This window comes from Myodes glareolus, chromosome 15, assembly GCF_982192425.1.
Source record: "Myodes glareolus chromosome 15, mMyoGla1.1, whole genome shotgun sequence".
Classification (NCBI taxonomy): domain Eukaryota; kingdom Metazoa; phylum Chordata; class Mammalia; order Rodentia; family Cricetidae; genus Myodes; species Myodes glareolus.
In genome coordinates this window covers 27,446,775-27,464,764 of record NC_142040.1, presented here as the reverse complement: position 1 = coordinate 27,464,764, position 17,990 = coordinate 27,446,775, and the positions used below count along the sequence as shown (strand labels likewise).

The 17,990-nt window shown below is 45.2% G+C and overlaps 1 protein-coding gene and 1 non-coding gene across 3 annotated transcripts in view; one reads left to right on the top strand and one right to left on the bottom strand.

Annotated features, from left to right (window-relative positions):
- Window positions 1-17,990, top strand: part of Mccc2 (methylcrotonyl-CoA carboxylase subunit 2) — a 73,479-nt gene that overhangs the window by 50,874 nt on the left and 4,615 nt on the right. The window contains exons 8-15 of one of the 2 annotated variants that reach the window (XM_087896824.1): window positions 1,437-1,501; window positions 5,362-5,461; window positions 5,559-5,654; window positions 9,258-9,330; window positions 12,302-12,378; window positions 13,432-13,498; window positions 16,645-16,801; window positions 17,168-17,282. In XM_087896824.1, coding sequence (XP_087752950.1) covers window positions 1,437-1,501; window positions 5,362-5,461; window positions 5,559-5,654; window positions 9,258-9,330; window positions 12,302-12,378; window positions 13,432-13,498; window positions 16,645-16,801; window positions 17,168-17,282 — 750 coding nt within the window. The remainder of the gene's footprint in view (window positions 1-1,436; window positions 1,502-5,361; window positions 5,462-5,558; window positions 5,655-9,257; window positions 9,331-12,301; window positions 12,379-13,431; window positions 13,499-16,644; window positions 16,802-17,167; window positions 17,283-17,990) is intronic. The other variant, XM_087896825.1, reaches the window with a different exon arrangement.
- Window positions 1,894-1,995, bottom strand: LOC125405193 (U6 spliceosomal RNA). Its single transcript, XR_007233496.2, has one exon. It is a non-coding gene; the product is annotated as a U6 spliceosomal RNA (small nuclear RNA).

The following is a 17,990-nucleotide window of genomic DNA, read 5'->3' as shown; positions in this document are numbered from 1 at the left end:
TTCTTTATGACTTTAAATATTCAGACGCTTCTTATAATTAGTTATTGTCTGGAGTGAAAGCTGTTTAGCACTGATTTTTTTTTTTTTTGGAAAGAGAAACAATAATTGACTTCTGAGGGTGGAATAATTGGAGGTGAAATTTTTAATTGCCTCTCTGTGGAAAGATATTTTATTTAAAGCAGAGGTTTCGATACAGTGAAAAATAACCATCTCTGTGCTGTATTTTAGATTAATTCTCGTTATTTTAATAAAGTCTTTTTATTTCTATCTCAAGAAACAAATTAGTCAACCCGGTGAAATAGGACTCAGCAAACAGTTCCTACTAGATGAGGTTGGCGTTTAGTCCTAAGGGATTTTTTAAAAAAAATTTTCTTGTTGTAGTTAATTGGGCTGTAATTAAGTCATTCTTGATTTATTATCTGATTTTTTTTCTTTCTGTTTTGGCTCCATCCTGTTAAACCTTAGATTTGAGTAACTTCTACAAGCAATTTTTTTTAACACCTTAAAATAACTGGATTTTATAGCCTTGGTTATTGAATATTTGAAAATGAATGAATCACAGCCTCACCCCTGAGGAACCCATAATATAGAGCTGGTAAGAGAAACATGTACAGATTGCTGAAATACAGATTGGAGAGTAGCATGTAAACGTGTAAGTGGAATTCTTATCATGGATAGGCCAGTATCTTAGTTAGGGTTTCCATTGCTCTGAAGAGGCACTATGACCACAGCAACTCTTATAAAGGAAAATATTTAATTGGGTGACTTGCTTCCAGTTCAGAGGTTGAGCCCATTATCATCATGGTGGGGAGCTTGGCAGCGTGCAGGCAGACATGATGCTGGAGCTGATAGTGCTACATCTTGCAGGCAACAGGAAATGGTCTGAGTGTCACTCTGAGCAAAGCTTGAGCACAGGAGACCTCCGAGCCTGCCCCCTCAGTGACACACTTCCTCCCACAAGGCTGTACCTCCTTCAACAAAACCATATCTAAAAGTGCCACTCCCTTTGGGGGACATTTTCTTTCCAACCACCACCACCAGCATTGCTTGGTTAATATCCTAGGGTGTCATCACCAAGAGGACTCCTGCAGGCCAATGTGAACTCTGTTGGGTGAAAGAAGGGATCCCAGGCAGTCAGGGACGTGCTCACAACTCCAAGGCTTTAAGGTGTGTTGGGTAGCATCACAAAGAGCAGGGTGAACATCCAGGCTGCATCATTTGTCCAGGAGCTGTGAGTAACTCTTAGTGGGTTAGATTTCCCATCTGTAGACTGGGATAATATTCGCCCAGTTTGCCTGGAGGTGGAATGAGAAAGTACAGTCATCTTCAGCTCTGTGGAAGGAAGAGCGCAGTGGAGTCAGGCTAGGCGATATGCTTGTTAGTACCGCAGTTCATGTCTTCAGTGAACCAGTCTCACCGTGGTTTTATCCTCGTAGGTGAAGGCAGCTACCGGAGAGGAGGTGTCTGCTGAGGATCTTGGAGGTGCTGACCTTCACTGCAGGTAAGGCAGGAGCCGTATTTCCCTTCCAGGATCAATGATCATTTTGTTTGTTTAAAGGAAATTTTACATTATTATTATTATTATTATTATTATTATTATTATTTTACCTTGGGTTTAGTTCTCTGGACTATAGAATTGTGTTTCAAGTGAGAGTGTCAGCTGCTGAAAAGAAAGAGAGAGAGGGAGAGAGGGAGGGAGAGAGGGAGGGAAGAAGGAAAACTTCATGTGTGTTTGTGCACCTGCTTATGTGGATACACTCGTGCATGTGGCTGTGCACATGCCATGGGGGATATACGGAAGTCTGAGGACAGCCCGTGAGAGTCAAGTCTCCCCCTCTGCCATGTGGGTTCTGGAAATTGATTCAAGGGTTTAGGCTCAGCAGCAGGCATCCTTATCTTCTGAGCCACCTTATCAGCCCCAGTGTCAGCACAGGGGCCATGCTAACCTCCTCTGGATTGTTCCATTTTTAGTATACGTGTTGCCAAAGCGAGCACAGTACCTCGGCTTTTCAGTGAAGCCTGAGAGGCAGTTTCTCATTAACCCCACAAACCTTGCTTGGATGCCTGTTATACTCCAGGCATGGTTTTATTTTCCAGGTACGACTGAGGTTCTTGATAGATGGCCTGTAAAGGGTGCAGAGAGGAGATGGTGAAGACGATGGCAGGAAATGATTTCATCCCCTGACATTGAGACAGTGGAGTGGAGGGAGGAGATCTGAAACCGGAGTAAGAGGAATCAAACGTTCTTGTAGGCCTGAGGAGTTAGGCGTGTTTGGGAGCTTGCTCAGCAGCAGGCTGTGAGGGGTCAGAATCTTGTGGGAAGGAGCTGCATAGAGGTGGCACTTAATTCAAACTGCACAGTTCACCGTACCCTGAATGCATACAGAGAAGGTCTGCACAGGGTCTAGCTCTGGCTTCTAAAGAGCGGGTAGACCTGACCATCTGACACAGGAAGCCCTCTGCTCTGTGCCTTCATAACCCCAAGGAGCCCTGAGACTATGGAAGGAGTCCGGGGCAAGAGACAAGATGGGTTCTTTCCTGCCATACCTGTTGGCTAGCTTAAGGAGCCTTCATCTCTGTTTTTCACTCATTCCTCCCTCGCTCAGCACTTGTTGAGGGTTGATTGATTGTATTGTTATTAGTGATACAGAAAAAAAACTCAGACTAGTTCTTGCACTCAAGAATGTACCGTTTAATTAAGCAGGTAAGAGAAATCAACGAATTAAACATTTACAAAGTAAGTGTGCAGACAAGCGTTCAGTCTTATCTAAAGGTTGAAAGAAAGATGGTTTTAGACAACCTAGGGTGGATTGGCGTTGTCAGCAGTGTTTAGAGACCTGCGCTGCCTGAGTTGGGGCAGACACTCAGAGCTTCAGGGAGCTCAGCTTTCGGAGCTCAGGGTGGTGCTGCAGACCCTCTGCCCAATTTCTGACTCTTGCATGAGACTGACTGGTGATCTGCTTGGTTGGGTGATGCTCCTATCTGGAGAGACCTGGCCGAAGGAAGAATAAGGGTGAGTTAGGGCATATGACAAAATGGATTTCTGTTTGTTGGCAGGAGAAAGAGAGAAAGATAGTATTCAGGGATCATTAATTTTTGTAAAATTTTGGCAGTTTTAAAGGGGAGAAACTGTAGGTAGTCTATCGAGTTTCAGGGTATGGACCCTGGAACTGAGCTTCTGTTTGTCTCTCTGACCACTCTGTGACTTAAACGAGGTGACTAACCTGTTTGAGGCCCGACTTCTCGTGTGTAAGGTAAAGATTGGAATAGAACCTTCGCTAGCATTACTTTTTGATGGCTCAGCAAGTGTTAGAGCTTGTCTTGCAAGCCTGACAGCCTCAGTTCGAGCCCTAGAACTATCGTGGAGAAAGAACAGACTCCCGAAAGTTAAAATTGTTTTCTGGTCTCTGCTTTTGGGCCTTGGCATAAGTGCTTTTGTGTACACACACACACACACACGCGCACACACACGCACACACACACACGCGCGCACACACACACACACACACGCACGCACACACACACACACACACGCACACACACACACACACACACACACTAATAATAATGAATAAATAAATAAAATCCACAAGACCAGTGTTAAATCTGTGCGCACCTGTAATCCCAGGACTTAGGAGGCTAAGGAGGATTAATTGCCTGTCTCAATTTAAGAAGAAACACAAGGCCAGTCACAAACTGCTTTGAGTTCTCTGCCGTCTTAAATGCACATTCATACCTGCTTAGTCATCATTAAGAGTTAATTTTAAACAAAGATTTATGTAGTGTCTCATCCAAAATGTCTCTTTCCTGTTAGGGCAAATTTCAGGCATTTTTTTTTATAGGAAAGCATTGCATTTTAAAGTTGGGCTAAATTAGAATCTTCCTGCTGCTTCCGTTTCTACTGAATCACGGAGCAGCTAGAAGCCAGCCGCTACAGCTGCCGTTATCTGTGAAGCGCTGTCAACAAATTAGGGTTGTAAAATATGTGTAGGAGCTGAAGGGGCTGCTGTGTGTGCTCTAGAGGAGTAAGCGCTGTCTCTGCTCTTATTTAGGACACCAGAATGACTCCCGAAAGTGGGACAGATTCTCTAGGCAAGACATCAAAACAGTTGTAGTGGTTTACACATAAAATGAACCAAAATTCTGTGGGCTTTTGTATATTTTTTGTCTGTCTTTACTGTTTTTGGCTTTTGGGTTTTTTTTGGTTTTGGTTTTTTTGAGACAAGGTCTCTCCATTATGTAGCCCTGGCTTGTCCTGGCACTCACTGTATAGAACAGGTTGGCCTCAGACTCAGAGATCCACCTGCCTCTGCCATTAAGGTGTGTGCCACCACACCCAGCTATTTTTAAAAGTGTTTTATTAACAAGTCTCTATTCCTCCTTTGAATGCATGTTTTCCCACATGTATGTGTGTGAATGCCGTCACGTGTGCATGATGAATATGTAGGGCCGAGAGAACAACTTTGAGTGCTGATCCTCGCCTTCTGACATGTTTACGGGTCCCTTTGTTGTTTTTCTCTTTATCTGCCAGGCTGGCCGGTATATTCTTCCAGGGATTCTCCTGTCTCTGCCCCCTGAGTCTCTTAGTAGGAGCATTGGGAATATAGATGTTTGTACTGTATGCCTTGATTTTATGTGCCTGCTGGAGATTTGAACTCAGGTCCTTACGCTTGTATGGCAAGCGCTTTTACGCACTGACCCATCTCTTCAGCCTGCAACTGTCTTTTGGGAAACCCCCACCCACACTTAGTGTATTCAAGCCTTTTTGTTTACTGGAAGAGGGAGCTGACTCTCGTGTCTGACTTGAAGGAAGTCTCCGAGAGAGATAATTGAGACTTCTCACAGCCTTCCTTGTTAAGTGGAGGCCATGGTGGTCCTCCAAAGCCTAGTGGTCAGTGACGCAGTCTCCGAGAGGAGAGACCACTGTGGGCACCTGCACCAAAGGCTCAGCGGGCTCCCACTGTGTCGCGTAACTACACCGTGAAAGCATGCTAGCTGTGGTTGGGCGTCACATATAATTCTGTTCAAGGGACACAGACTGAGCCTTAGTAGTCCTGAGAACAAGCCATGGAGTGCTGAAGAAGGCCAGAGTGAGAAGTCCAAGGCGTGAGCCTTCCCGTGCAGCTTTCTCTGGTCCTAGGGCAGGGCACTTAGTCTCTGCACCTCTGACTTTCCTCTCTGTAAGACGAGGTTGATGCTCTTTTACCAGGGACACTATGAAAATCAAGTAAGATGGCGTTAATTAAGGCGTTTAAGCAGTTAAGGTGCCTAGTCATTCTTAGACTGGGGGTATGTGGGACTTAGGGTATTTAATGACTCCGTTTCCAGCCTTTGCTCACTAGCGTGTGCTTCACTCTGCAGGAAGTCTGGCGTCACTGACCACTACGCTTTGGATGACCACCATGCCCTCCACTTAACAAGGAAGGTTGTGAGGAGTCTCAATTATCAGAAGAAACTGGATGTGAGTAGGAAATCTTCCATCTTTCCTTTCCCCGTGGAGAGCTTCGGCCTGTACTCCCGAATCCTGTCTTTAAACAGTCTATTTGTCCTGTCTGTAGGTTACCGTCGAGCCTTCTGAGGAGCCTTTGTTCCCGGCCGATGAACTGTACGGGATAGTCGGTGCAAACCTTAAGAGAAGCTTTGATGTCCGGGAGGTGTGTGGGGAGCGAGATCCAAGCCCTGAGTCCAGCAGCCACCCTTAGGGTTTGTGTTCGTGCAGAGGGACACGTGTGGGTCTCAGTAAGGAGCCATGTCATCCAGGAGCACTGTCTTGGTGTAGTACCTGGTCTCTGGTCTGCAGTAAATGTAAGGGAGGAAGGCCTCTCTGTGACTGGGGCGGTCTCACTGTACCGCAAGGATGCTAGGTTTGTTCACGGATGGGACTTGATGGTACTGTGCGCCGTGAGGAAGATTGAGGGCAATCGCGCCATTTCCAACTGTTTTTCCTCAGTGTTCTTATTTTGAAAAATAGACAAAATGTCAGTAAGTTGTTGGAAGAGAAAAACATGCCTTTTCAGATCAGCATGACATTAGCAGAGTAGACGATTATAGTTGGAGACGTTGCTATGGTGACAGGTTGTGACACAGCCTTCTGTAATCCAGAGTGACAGTTTTCAGTGTTTGCTTAGAGTGTGTAGGCTTTGATTTTCTTCAGGTCTCCATAGCTGGCAGAATAAATTTTAAATTTAGGAAATCATCTTAATGAGATTCTATGCCAGCGGTTTAATATCTTAAAGTACTTCCCCCTTGACTATAAGACTATTTAGTATTTTTTATGGGGCAGGGGGAGGGTAGCAAGCACGGAAAATAAAATAGAATTGCTTGTTCTATCATTCAGAAAGAACAGCTAATATTTTGATATTTGCCTTGATCTGTTTATATAGTTTATTTAACTCTTTATGTCTGGGGGTTCTGTGTACACGAACTCCACCAACCACACCTCAGAAACCCTTGAAAGGGGTATTTTGTCTGCACTGCCCACATACGGTTGTTTTTCTTCTTGTCATTATCCCCTAAACAGCACAGTACGGCAGCTGTTCAGGTGAAGCGTTTGTCTTCTGTTACTTTGTATAAGTAATCTAGAGATGACTCAGAGTTTACAGGAATATGTACCTAAGTTATGTGCAAATAGTAAGGCATTCAGTACAAGGGACTTCAGCATCTATGGATTTGGGTACGGGACATAGAACAAGTCCTCATGGATGAGGCCTAGCTATATACATTTATATATATAGTCTACATGATGTATTTTTGGTGTATGTATGTGGTGTACACATATGTTTAATTTCCCCTGTGCATATAATCCTTTTAAAATTCTACTTTTTCTCATGTAAATTACATATATCGTTCCTTATCCTTAAAAAATCTCTCCAGTAACCACTACTCTATGGCTAACTCCCCGTTCTCACAATGGTGTCTGGCCACATGGTAGGCAGACTGTTTTTCTTTTCTTTTTGCGTGAGTTGTTGAGGGTGTTGTGCTGTAGAGATATCTACAGGTAGTTAAGCAATAGTTTGTTACTACCGCTAAGTCTTGGATTCCAGAGAAATTCCTCTGGTTCTTCACTTTGGCAACATGACTTTAGAATTAGCTTTTAGCCCGGCTTTCAGTTAAATGCAGACAAAGCAAAGCATGGCACTCACCATCCGCCGAGATGGCTGAGAACCATCTTTTTAGAATAGCCACTTCTTCACTTAGCATTTCCTGTGTACATATTCCAAACACCAGAGGTGTGGAAGTGAATAGCAGGCACCAGCCCCTGCCTCATGTACTTTTTATTGCGTTTTAGTGGAATTTTGTAGCTTTTGCTGCTTCTTGCTGGTCATTTGGTCTGTTTTCATTTTTCCTATAGTAAATAAGCCTCACAGAGGCCTCGATAGCCCGTGGAGATGCTGTGATGCCGGATTTTGAGCTGCAAAAGCTGGGCTTTGGGTCTTATTCTCTCAGTCAGATGCAGTGGGGACCTGACCTTTCTGAGTGTTGCTTTCTCCTGCTAGAATTGAGAATATTATCCTATTAATTCTGTTCCTGATGTTTGAGTTCTTAAGTTCTTGAAGGTAATTAATGTACTTTATGGATAAGAGTGGTATTAATTATAAAGCCAGTCAGAGGTGGTTTTATACTGTGACCCAGAAGAACGGCTGTGATGTGTTGATTGCTTGTCAAAAGGTTCCCTTGAAGAGATTTGCAGCACCAAAAGTTGTTTTGCTCCCATATTTAGGAAAATAACTAACAAGTAATTTAAAGTAAGCTTTTGCTGTCTGCAGAGAGAAAGATGCTGGGATGAGCCCCTCTTTTTCAGGGAAGGAAGCTTGAATGTTAGGGGGTAATACACACCCTCTCACATGGGTTCTGGGGAAGTGTGGAGTAGGCTTTGTGTCTAAGAGTCTTCTATTTTGGTACTAGGATTGAAGTCAGAGCCTCAAGCGTGCTGAGCACAGCTCTACTGAAAGACTTGTGTGGCGGAGGCTCAAGGATAAACTCTCTAGAAATTTCTGCTCCTTTCAGATGAGCAATATATGTAGCTAGTCCATCAACTGACTCATATTAAGAATAAATGTCTATTGAGGCTTAATAGTAATAAGTTATTTTTTAATCAGACGGTGTGCTTTAGCTGTGACTTTAAAAGTTATCCTCTGCGGAGAGTGGGGTCACGAGCAGACGCAGGGGATGTTATAGACTATTTGGAGGAGGGAGGCAATGCTAAGGGTAGAACCCAGGGCTTTGAACATGCTCATCAAGTACCGTGCCCCTGAGCTGCATCCCCAGGTCTCTCATGGTTTCGTGATTAGTTTCCTTGTGGTAGAGCTGGAGTCAGAGCCCCTGCTTGTCTCAGCATCGTTTTCACAGGTCCCTTTCCTACCAGTTCATCTCTTTCCCAGCTGTCAGACCCCTTCTTCATCTAGTTGTTTTTTTAATAAGTAACTTACCCTGGAACCAACCAATATTCTGCGCTCCAAGCCCTTAGCTATGCTCTGGGTTTTTATGGACCCTTTGAATCCCTGCCAAGGCACTGAACCAGCCGCTTCAGAGCTCTCGGCCTAGCTGCCAGCCTCCAGATCTCTGCAGTTCTCTTATGTGCAGTCTCACTGTGGAGTTTATTCTGTATCACAGTGAGGGGTGACTTGGGGCACTAACCATGCATGTCAAGAGAAATTCAAGAGGTTTTCTATGTGGCAGGGGATTGGAAGTGACATCACTGTGAATTGCCTTCCTTATGAATAACTTCAACTGCACCCTCTGAGTGTGGCTGACAATGGGGGCCGACTGAGAAGCCAACGATAATGGCACTGGGATTTGTCTCTACTGCATGTACTGGCTTTTTGAGATCCTATTGTCTTTGGATGCACTGGGATTTGTCTCTACTGCATGTACTGGCTTTTTGAGATCCTATTGTCTTTGGATGCATACCTTCCTAAGCCTAAGTGGCGGCAGGGGGGTGGGGGAGGCTTGGACCTCCCACAGGGCAGGGTGCCTTGCCTTCTCTTAGGACTGGAGGGGGATGAGGAGGAGGGTGTGGGGGGGAGTGGGAGGGAAGTGGGAGGAGGGGAGGAAGTGGGAGTTTTGATTGGTATTATTTATAAAGTAATAAAAAGAGGAAAAATGAAATAAACACGGTACATTCAGTATTCACTGGGTTGCCCTCCCGGCACGAAAATAAATAAATAAACTAATTAATTAATTAATTAATAATAACTTCAATGCAGAAATGCTTTCGTGATGTGATTTCTCAGTAGCCTTGTTACTTTTCCTCTTAGGTCATTGCTAGAATTGTGGATGGAAGCAGATTCAATGAGTTCAAGGCCTTATATGGAGACACACTAGTTACAGGTACTAAAGCGAAGCGGTGAAAACACGAACGTTTTCTGTTGCTTCTGAGTAAGTCGTCACTCGTCTCAAGGCTCCGTGCACCTGGCATGAGCTTTGTTATCCTGAAAGGCATAGATGTGTGAGTCAGCGGTCACAGACGCTGCTTCAGACGGATGGTTTGTACCTGAATGGTTTCCAGCATCCAAAGAGCTTAAAATGACGGTGGCCAGATGCTGTTGCGTGGACTCTGTGCTCTGTGACTTTGTGGCCTCGCAGTAACAGGACCAGAGAGCCTTTGTCATGCTTTTGTTCTCTGAGTAGCAGGTATTTCCACGTATTCAGCCTTGTCTCCTTGCTGTTTTACGCTGGTGCAGCTGGGGTTTGTGAAATGGGTGGCTTCACAGAAGGCTGTAGAGTGAGTTCAGTTTTTCCACAGCCTCCTTGTGGATAATTTTTGTTTTCTAAGTTTTATTTATTTTTTAATGGTGTGAACGTTTGCCTACATATGTTTCTGTATACCATGTACGTGCCTGGTGACCGTGGAGGCATAGGGCATCGGTTGTGAGCAACCTGATGTGGGTGCTTGGAATTGAACCCATGTCCTCTGCAAGAGCAGTAAGCATTCTTAACCTCAGAGCCAGCTCTCTCTTAAGGGATGCAGTCAAACACTAGATTGAGAACGCAGGACAGTGTGCCCTGTCAGGAAGAACAGTGTGTGTGTACAAGTTAGTTCTGTAGTTTAAGGTGTTGACCCTTTGAAGGTCAGCATTTGAAGGAAACTGTTCCAAACAGGTGCTAGACTAGGAGTAACCTTCCAGTGGAAATGGCAGAACAATTATTTTTTTGTGAATTTTATTAGACTGTAAAAAGCCTGAAAATGCAGTAGTCACTCTGAATAAAACTTACCAGAACAGGAAAAGAGAAGCTACAAAAATCCAAACTGCAGCTGTACGTGGAGGCTTAGCCCTAAATCTTGGCAATTTCTCCTAGCTCAATTTATGAGTGAGAGAAAGGTTCACGCGGAAGGGGAATTTATGCTTTTCTCTTTAGGTATTTAAGTGATTAAGAGCTTTTTGTTTGATAGATAGACGGGATTTGTCCGCCGATGGTGCAGGATGTAGTCCTGAAACAAGCCAGGGCTTCTCTACTTCCCCCAAGATGGATGGGTTGTCGCTGTCACCTCCTTTAATGTGTCTGCCTGGTCCCTGCTGAAAGACTGACCCTCTTGTATCCCTGCCTCAGTGACACAGCCAGTTCACCCATCTCTGCTCCACTGTACGGAATCCAAGTGAGGTTGGGGTCCGGGAGGGAAGGTTGAGTCGGCTTGAAGCGGGAGAGTGGGCACCAGATGTCAAGATGCTCAGGTGTCTCTGCAAGCGCTTTAAGTTTCCTCCAGCCTCCATACTCATGTGGAGGCCCAGAAGGTTTCTATGACATCTTGCTTTTTGGTTTGGGTCAGTAGTAAAGGCTCTTCCTCCATGGAGAGGCTGGAACAAGTGGGAGTGTGTGCCCTACTTAGCCCGTGTACCTGTGCCTCGGCCCCCACTCCCAACCCCACAGGATGTAGGGAGGGCTGAGCATGGAAGTGTTGGAGAGCCTGCAGGGATAGCGTCGGGGGCTAGATTTCCATCCCTTTGTTGGCAGGGCAGGACTCAGGGTGGATCGCTACACAAACCATTCGGGAGCTTATCCCTCTTCCAGTGCTTCTAAAGAGTCAATACACTCAGAACGTTTTTCATACGTAGGCCTCCGGCTGGGCCTTTAGGCCTGAAAGCACAGAGAATCCTACTATGTGGCCATCAAAGCTATACATATCGTATTGTGTTCTATCACAATAAAAAAAAATGGCAATTAAAAAAAAAATCCAGGCAAGCCTAGAGTAAAGAACAAGAGCCTTTCATTCAAAATTCAGCATTCTGACCCAGTTTATATGCAGACATTATGTATCTATCTGTCTGTCTGTCTATCTATCTACCTATCTCCGCTATCTGTCCATCCATCCATCCATCCATCCATCCATCCATCCATCCATCCATCCATCTATCTATCTATCTATCTATCTATCTATCTATCTATCTATCTATCGTGTGTGTGTGTGTGTGTGTGTGTGTGAGAGAGAGAGAGAGAGAGAGAGAGAGAGAGAGAGAGAGAGATGAGATATGAGATGAGATGAGATATGCTTGGAGTTCCTGCTTTGTGGTGGGTAGCCTAGCTGTGTACTGGAGCCTAGAGGCTGGTCCAGGTGGAGGGCTTTGTCTTAAGATGCCTTTGACTCACTGTCCATGTATAGCCAGTAAGTTCCTGGGCTCTGAGCACTTGATACCTATTTCCAGATAGACTCAGACTTGATGGAAAGGGGAAAGAATTTATCTCTAATCAAGTTTGTCTGGTTTGCAAAATAATTAGCTTTTTCTGAAATCATCTTAAGCACCTGTCTCACAAAATGACAGGGTATGTTTTCCCCCTTCCCCGTATGTGCATGCATATGGTGTATGTGTGTGTGTGTATGGGGGGGTTGGTATTCTAATGGAAGCGTTGTCGGTGATAGAGAGATGGTGCCCAGGAACAAAGAAGAAAAGATCAAAATATTCTTTTTAAAGAATCAAACTTTAAATAAGTATTAAAATATTTAATTTTATTTAATTTAAATTTAAATATTTAAATAAATATTTAAAAAGAAATCTGTCGGAACACCCTGGTCTCTGGTACATTGGGGGCATTCACATGTGTGTTACATGCATATTTTGAATGAGTCATTTAATCAGACTGAGTAAACATAGATAACCCTACCTAGAGCAAGGGTTTTCAAGAAGCATAAACGAAACAAGAAAGCTTTGGAATAAAGAACTGTGACATGCGTTGCTTTATACTACAGGCGACCCCTTTTCCCATTCCCTCGTTGATCTCAAATTAAAGAGTGTGTAGTATGTCTCTGTTGCAAACAAAAAAACCCCTGAAAAGCGTAACTTTTGTGTGTGTGTTTTCTCTTGAGGATTTGCACGAATATTTGGATACCCCGTAGGCATCATTGGAAACAATGGAGTTTTGTTTTCTGAATCTGCAAAAAAGGCAAGTGCTGTTAAATGCAGGAAGACGTTATGCCTTAACATAGTTAATTTTGAGGGTCACATAATAAATGAAAATGTCCTTTATGAGAGCTTTATCGTGTTACCCAGATTTCTTAGCAAGCAGAATACCCGTGTATGCTTGTTCACGAGTGCTAGCGCTGGACACGGTTTCTATGGTAGCTTACGTCAACGAGGTGTGAGGAGCTGGGTGCAGCAACCCCAGGAGGGAGGTACGCTAAGAAGGCAGGGAATTCTTGCCCTGAGAGCATCTCATTCTACAGGCCCTCCATGCTGGAGAGGTACTGATATCCTATGTAGGTGGTTCTGAGATGTGACCTCTTGGGCCACCCTTTAACTTTATTTTTCTTTTGGGGAATGTTCAGGTAGTCGGTAATTGTCACTGCAGTTGCGGCATTGAATGGTGAACTCCCTAGTGCTCAGTTTAGGGTTTGGTTTCACGTTGATTGTCTCAGATTCGCCTAAGCTTGTGGAAATGTAACTCGTGCACTGAACATTGTAACAGCAACAAAAAAGGTTTGTCTTCCCTTTTCAGTAAACAAAGCAGTTTCCCTTATTGATAGAGGAACAGGCTTGCAAGGTCTTAGGTTAATTGGGGATGAATTTGCCTTTAAAGAAATGCTTTAGCAATAAAACTAATTTTTATATTCTGCTATTTATATAGTTTCCTCAACTCAATAATAAAATGAAAACAAGCTCAAAAGAAAATAGAAATTAGCCAAGCCAAGTAAACAGTAGTTTACTCTTGTAATCCTACATGTGGGAGGCCGAGGTAAGAGAGTAGGTAGTTCAAGGCCAGCCTGAGCTATGTGGAGAGACCCTGCCTCAAAAAATTACCCATAATCACATTACAAAGGACCCTTAAGAGGTATTTTGGTGTTTTAAAAGATACCAAATATTCTTGAAATATCAGCTTAAAGAACACACACACACATACATGTGCGCGCAGTATGTAGTGTCTCCGAGTAGCGTGGTAGGATACCTGGTAGGAGTTCGTTTGTTTTAAAGAAAGGGTGTTTTTATGCTGTGATTACAGGGCGCTCACTTTGTCCAGCTGTGCTGCCAGAGAAATATCCCCCTGCTGTTCCTGCAGAACATCACCGGTGAGGAGACGTTCTTTTGCTCATGTGCATCTGGTCCAGAACTGCCCTGTCCACTGGGGCTCATGTGTTAATGTAGAGAGTATTCACGAATACGGAGTCGTCTGGGATCATCGTATGAGTCCTGAGTGAAGCAGTTTCCGAATTTTGTGTATCACAAACTTTCAAATGGCTTCTCTTGACTCCTGTCCACCTCTCAACCAGGGAGCAGCAGGGTGCCTCCTGTCTTATCTGACACACTGTCTCAGTATCCTAGTGATTCCAAGCACATGCTATGGGCTTCTCTTTACCTTTGGCCATACAGTTAATTCTGTCTGAAATAACATCAATCATCTATTCTTGGGGGGGGGGGTGTGCATGTACACATTAGAAGGCAGTGGTCAGCTTCAATTGTTGTCCCTTAGGAGCTGTCCACCTTGTTTTTTGAGATAGGGTCTCTAGACTGACTGACTGGTGATCTCTTTGGATCCTCCTATCCTGTCGTCCCAACACTGGGAATACACATGTACCCCATGCCACCGGGCATTCTATGAGAGTGCCGGGATGAAAATCTGGTCCTTGTGCCTCATGGAAAGCCCTTTATTGGCTGAACCATCTCCCCAGTCTTGAAGAGATGTCTTTTGAAAATATTTGTTTGCATTGAAGCCTGGGGGTTTGCATTCTTTTAAAGAGTGGCGTGACCTGTGTCCAGAGTGAGCTCCTCTATGCCTCTGAACGTTCCGTTCCGTAGATGATTGTAAGCTGGAGTGGGTTGATTTCAGGGGCCTCTTGCTGTAGGGTTTCGAGCTTCTGTGCTCTGCCATTTTGTGTGTTGTATGGTGTTAATGTAGACACGCATCTCAGATACACTGGCTACTAAAGAACTGCCTTTCTTTGGGACAAAGAGACTTTATTTTTTTAGACTGGGTTTTACTGGGTAGCCTAGGCTGGCCTTGAACAGACTAACTAGACCAGATTAGCCTCGAACTCACAGAGATCCGCCTGGCTCCTCTGCCTTCTGGGTTCTAGGATAAAAGACATGCCCCACCACACCCAGCACCAGAGAGCCCTTTAATTAGTTGTCACCATGTATACCATCCAGGCCGCTCAACTTTGAGCAGGTCCTTTTATTGTAATGGTGCAAAATTCATTCGGTGTTATGCTCAAGTTCAAGGTAGATTAAATGGTGTGTGTGTGTGTGTCTGTGTGTGTGTCTGTGTGTCTGCGTGTGTGTATGTTGTTTTGTTTTCCAGTGTTGGGGGTAAAACCCAGGGCCTTAAGCATGCTAGATAAGTGCCTGTCCTGACCTCATCCCCAGCCCTTGATGAACTTCAACAGGAATTAGTTCCGGATGGTGGCCTCAGAGTTCCCTGCATGGTGACCTGCTAAGAACGGACAGAAATGTCTCTGAAGTTCACTGCTTTCAGGGACCTCATTTCCGACAGTGACTCATCACCAGGAAGTTAAACATTTGCTTAGACAATTTTCTCATTTTCGTTTAGTTTTGCTTTGCTTGTGCTGTTTTTGGAGCAAAAGCTGAGTTTTGTTTTGTGGCATTGCATTTAAGGGACCTGTGAGATGCTGGCGTGCGGCTGGATGGATGCTGTGCCCCTGAATAAATCTGGGGCTCGAGAGAGGCATCTTAGCTAGGGATGGAAGTGTAAGTTTGGTCAGACTGAATAGAGAAGGCTCAGCACAGCCTTCAAGTAGCTCTGGTTTTTCTCTCCCAGTCCCCCTCCTTTTTCTGTCAAGCAAACAGATTTTTTTTTATGGGGGGGAATCTAAGAACTCCCAAGAGTGGGAAGGGCTCTTAGGGAAGAATTCTACCATTTTATTTTGTTTTTGTTTTTGTTTTCTACAGAGTTAAGATATGAGGAGATAGAAAGCATGGCTGTACAGTTTTTTTTTTGTGTTTGTGTGTTTGTTTGGTTTGTGTGTGTGCATGTATGAGTGCATGCATGCCTGTGTGTGCATGTTTACATGGTAGGAAGGAAGATTTGAGAAAACCAGATGAAGTGGCTTTTTCTCTTCTTTTGGAGGCAGATTGTATGCAGAGTTGGTAAGGTGAGGGCTTGAAGAGAGCTGATTCATGGGGGCAGCTGTGATAAAATGTTCTGGAGAGTCCAGATGCATCTATAAAGCAGTTCTGAACTGCTCCAAAGAGAGGCTGGAGTGAAAGACCTCAGCAAAGGCAAGGGGCCTGCTGTGGTACCTCCAGTGTTCCAGCACATCCCGCTGTGGTCTTCCCAGTGTCCCAACGCATCCTGCTATGGTCTCCCCAATGTCCCAGAGCATCCCGCTGTGGTCCCTTCAGTGTCCCAGTGCATCCCGCTGTGGTCTCCCCTGTGTCCCAGTGCATCCTGCTGTGGTCTCCCCAGTGTCCCAGCGCATCCCACTGTGGTCCCTCCCTCAGGATGTTGGACTGAATTTGATGACACGATGCCGGGGGTGCACCCACCAAGGACAGAGTCAGTCAGACAAGGAAGTCTACTTATGTAGGGGAAAGAACTGCCTCCCCCAGAGCCTCAGGCTGGGAGGAAGAAAGACTGAAACCTGTCTTCGTGGTTCTCAGAGAGAAGAATGGCCCCTGTCGTGGAATGCACGCTATAGCTGCAGAGCGCTTTCCTCTGAGCTGGAGCTTGAGGAAACAGAGGAATTCTGTAATTACCAAGGAAAACCATTTTTAAAATTTTGCTGTTGAGCCCCTGGCAGGGACTCGGCCTCCCCATGAAACATTAATCTTCATTTCATCAAAGTTTTAAGCAGTACTGCCAAAGGAGCAGTCTTTGTTTTAAACCAGGTCAGTGGATATGGAAACCTTCCAGGCTGGCTGGCCGGGTGGGACCTTTCCTGTGGCCATGTCATGGTCTCTCCTGTCAAGCCTCAGCTTTGAGATGCGTTCCGGATGACGGATTGCTTCCGTCTGTTGCTCGAAGATCTGTGTGTATTAAAACAAAGTGTCTTAAGGACATCTGAGAAGTGAGGGGAGGAATTTCTATTTCCACCCTTTCAAGCACACGTTGGGTATGTACTTCTCACATGACTATTTTGTTAGTGTCAGAAGCTTCATAGTATCGTTGGTTTAAGCCAGGACTTGACCATGCCGTGGTGGAATTGATTCCTGCGTGTGCACCCATTGCTCAAGGCTGTGTTTTTGTTCTCTCTCCTAGGTTTCATGGTTGGTAGAGACTATGAAGCTGAAGGGATTGCTAAAGATGGTGCCAAGATGGTGGCTGCTGTGGCCTGTGCCAAAGTGCCTAAGATAACTGTCATTATTGGGGGATCCTATGGGGCTGGAAACTACGGCATGTGTGGCAGAGCATATAGGTGGGTGGGCAACACAGCCTTCTTTGAAAGAAAGAGATTTGTTTCATGTGTAATCGCAAAGGGTCATGCTAATGCCAGGCAGTGGTGGCACATGCCTGTAATCCTAGCTCTTAGCGGGTGGAGGTAGGGGGATCGAGAGTTCAAGGCCAGCCTTGCTATATAGCAAATTCGACTCCTGCTTGGGCTACAGAAGACCCTGTATGAAAACAAAACAAAAATAAACGATCAGTTTATTTTTCAGACCTGGGGTCTGAAATGACACTCGGCACACTCAGCCTTTAATCTGGAGTGTGCTCGGCTTACAGGCCTTTGCCACCATGCCTGACTGCACTGGACAAGCATAATGATTCCCTTTTTTCCCCCCAGCCCAAGATTTCTCTACATGTGGCCAAATGCACGTATCTCGGTGATGGGCGGAGAGCAGGCAGCCACCGTGCTAGCCACCGTGGCAAGAGACCAGAAGGCACGGGAAGGAAAGCAGGTGGGTGACTCCCTTCCTCGTGTGAGTCTGGCTGTCACCGGCAGAGCACCCAGGCTACCTGTGCATTCTCCGGGAGGGTGTTGAGGCTCCACTCCCCAGTCTTAAGCGTGCAGGGCAAGCACGGGACCACCAGCCTGTACCTGCAGCCCGAGAAATTCCCCAGTACCGGACACAGACACACTGGCTTCTTACTCTTTTGCGGGTGAGATCTCAGGAAATCCATTTACTCTTTTTTGGCCCAAAGCAGCAGACCTCTCTGTTTGCTGCTTTAGTTTTGCATTGTTGGTGAGGGTCCCGATGGAGATTCAGTTACCTGCGGAGAGCTGAATAGCATTGGTGTTAGTAGGAAAATGGAAGTGGGAAACGGGAGGCTGGAAAGAAGAGAGTGCAGTGTGGTGAAAGGCCGATCAGGATGGCGGTGTTAAGACCGGCTCTTTGTGTTAGAGTCTTCAGAACTTTTGTTTGAGCATTTCGTTCTGACTTTTAATGGCTTTGTTTGAGCACCAGGGCCTGAAACGTAAGCCATGTGTTCTTGCTGTGGCTTATGTGCACCATTGTCTCATCAGAGGAAAGGAATGGGACACCTCTTGTGAGCCTTCAGGGAGTCTCCTGTCTCCCCTCTCATCTCCCCAGAGAAGTGCTGGGATTGCAATTTGTGCTGCATGTCCAGCTGTTACATGGGATTCTAGGGATTGAATTCAGGTCCTC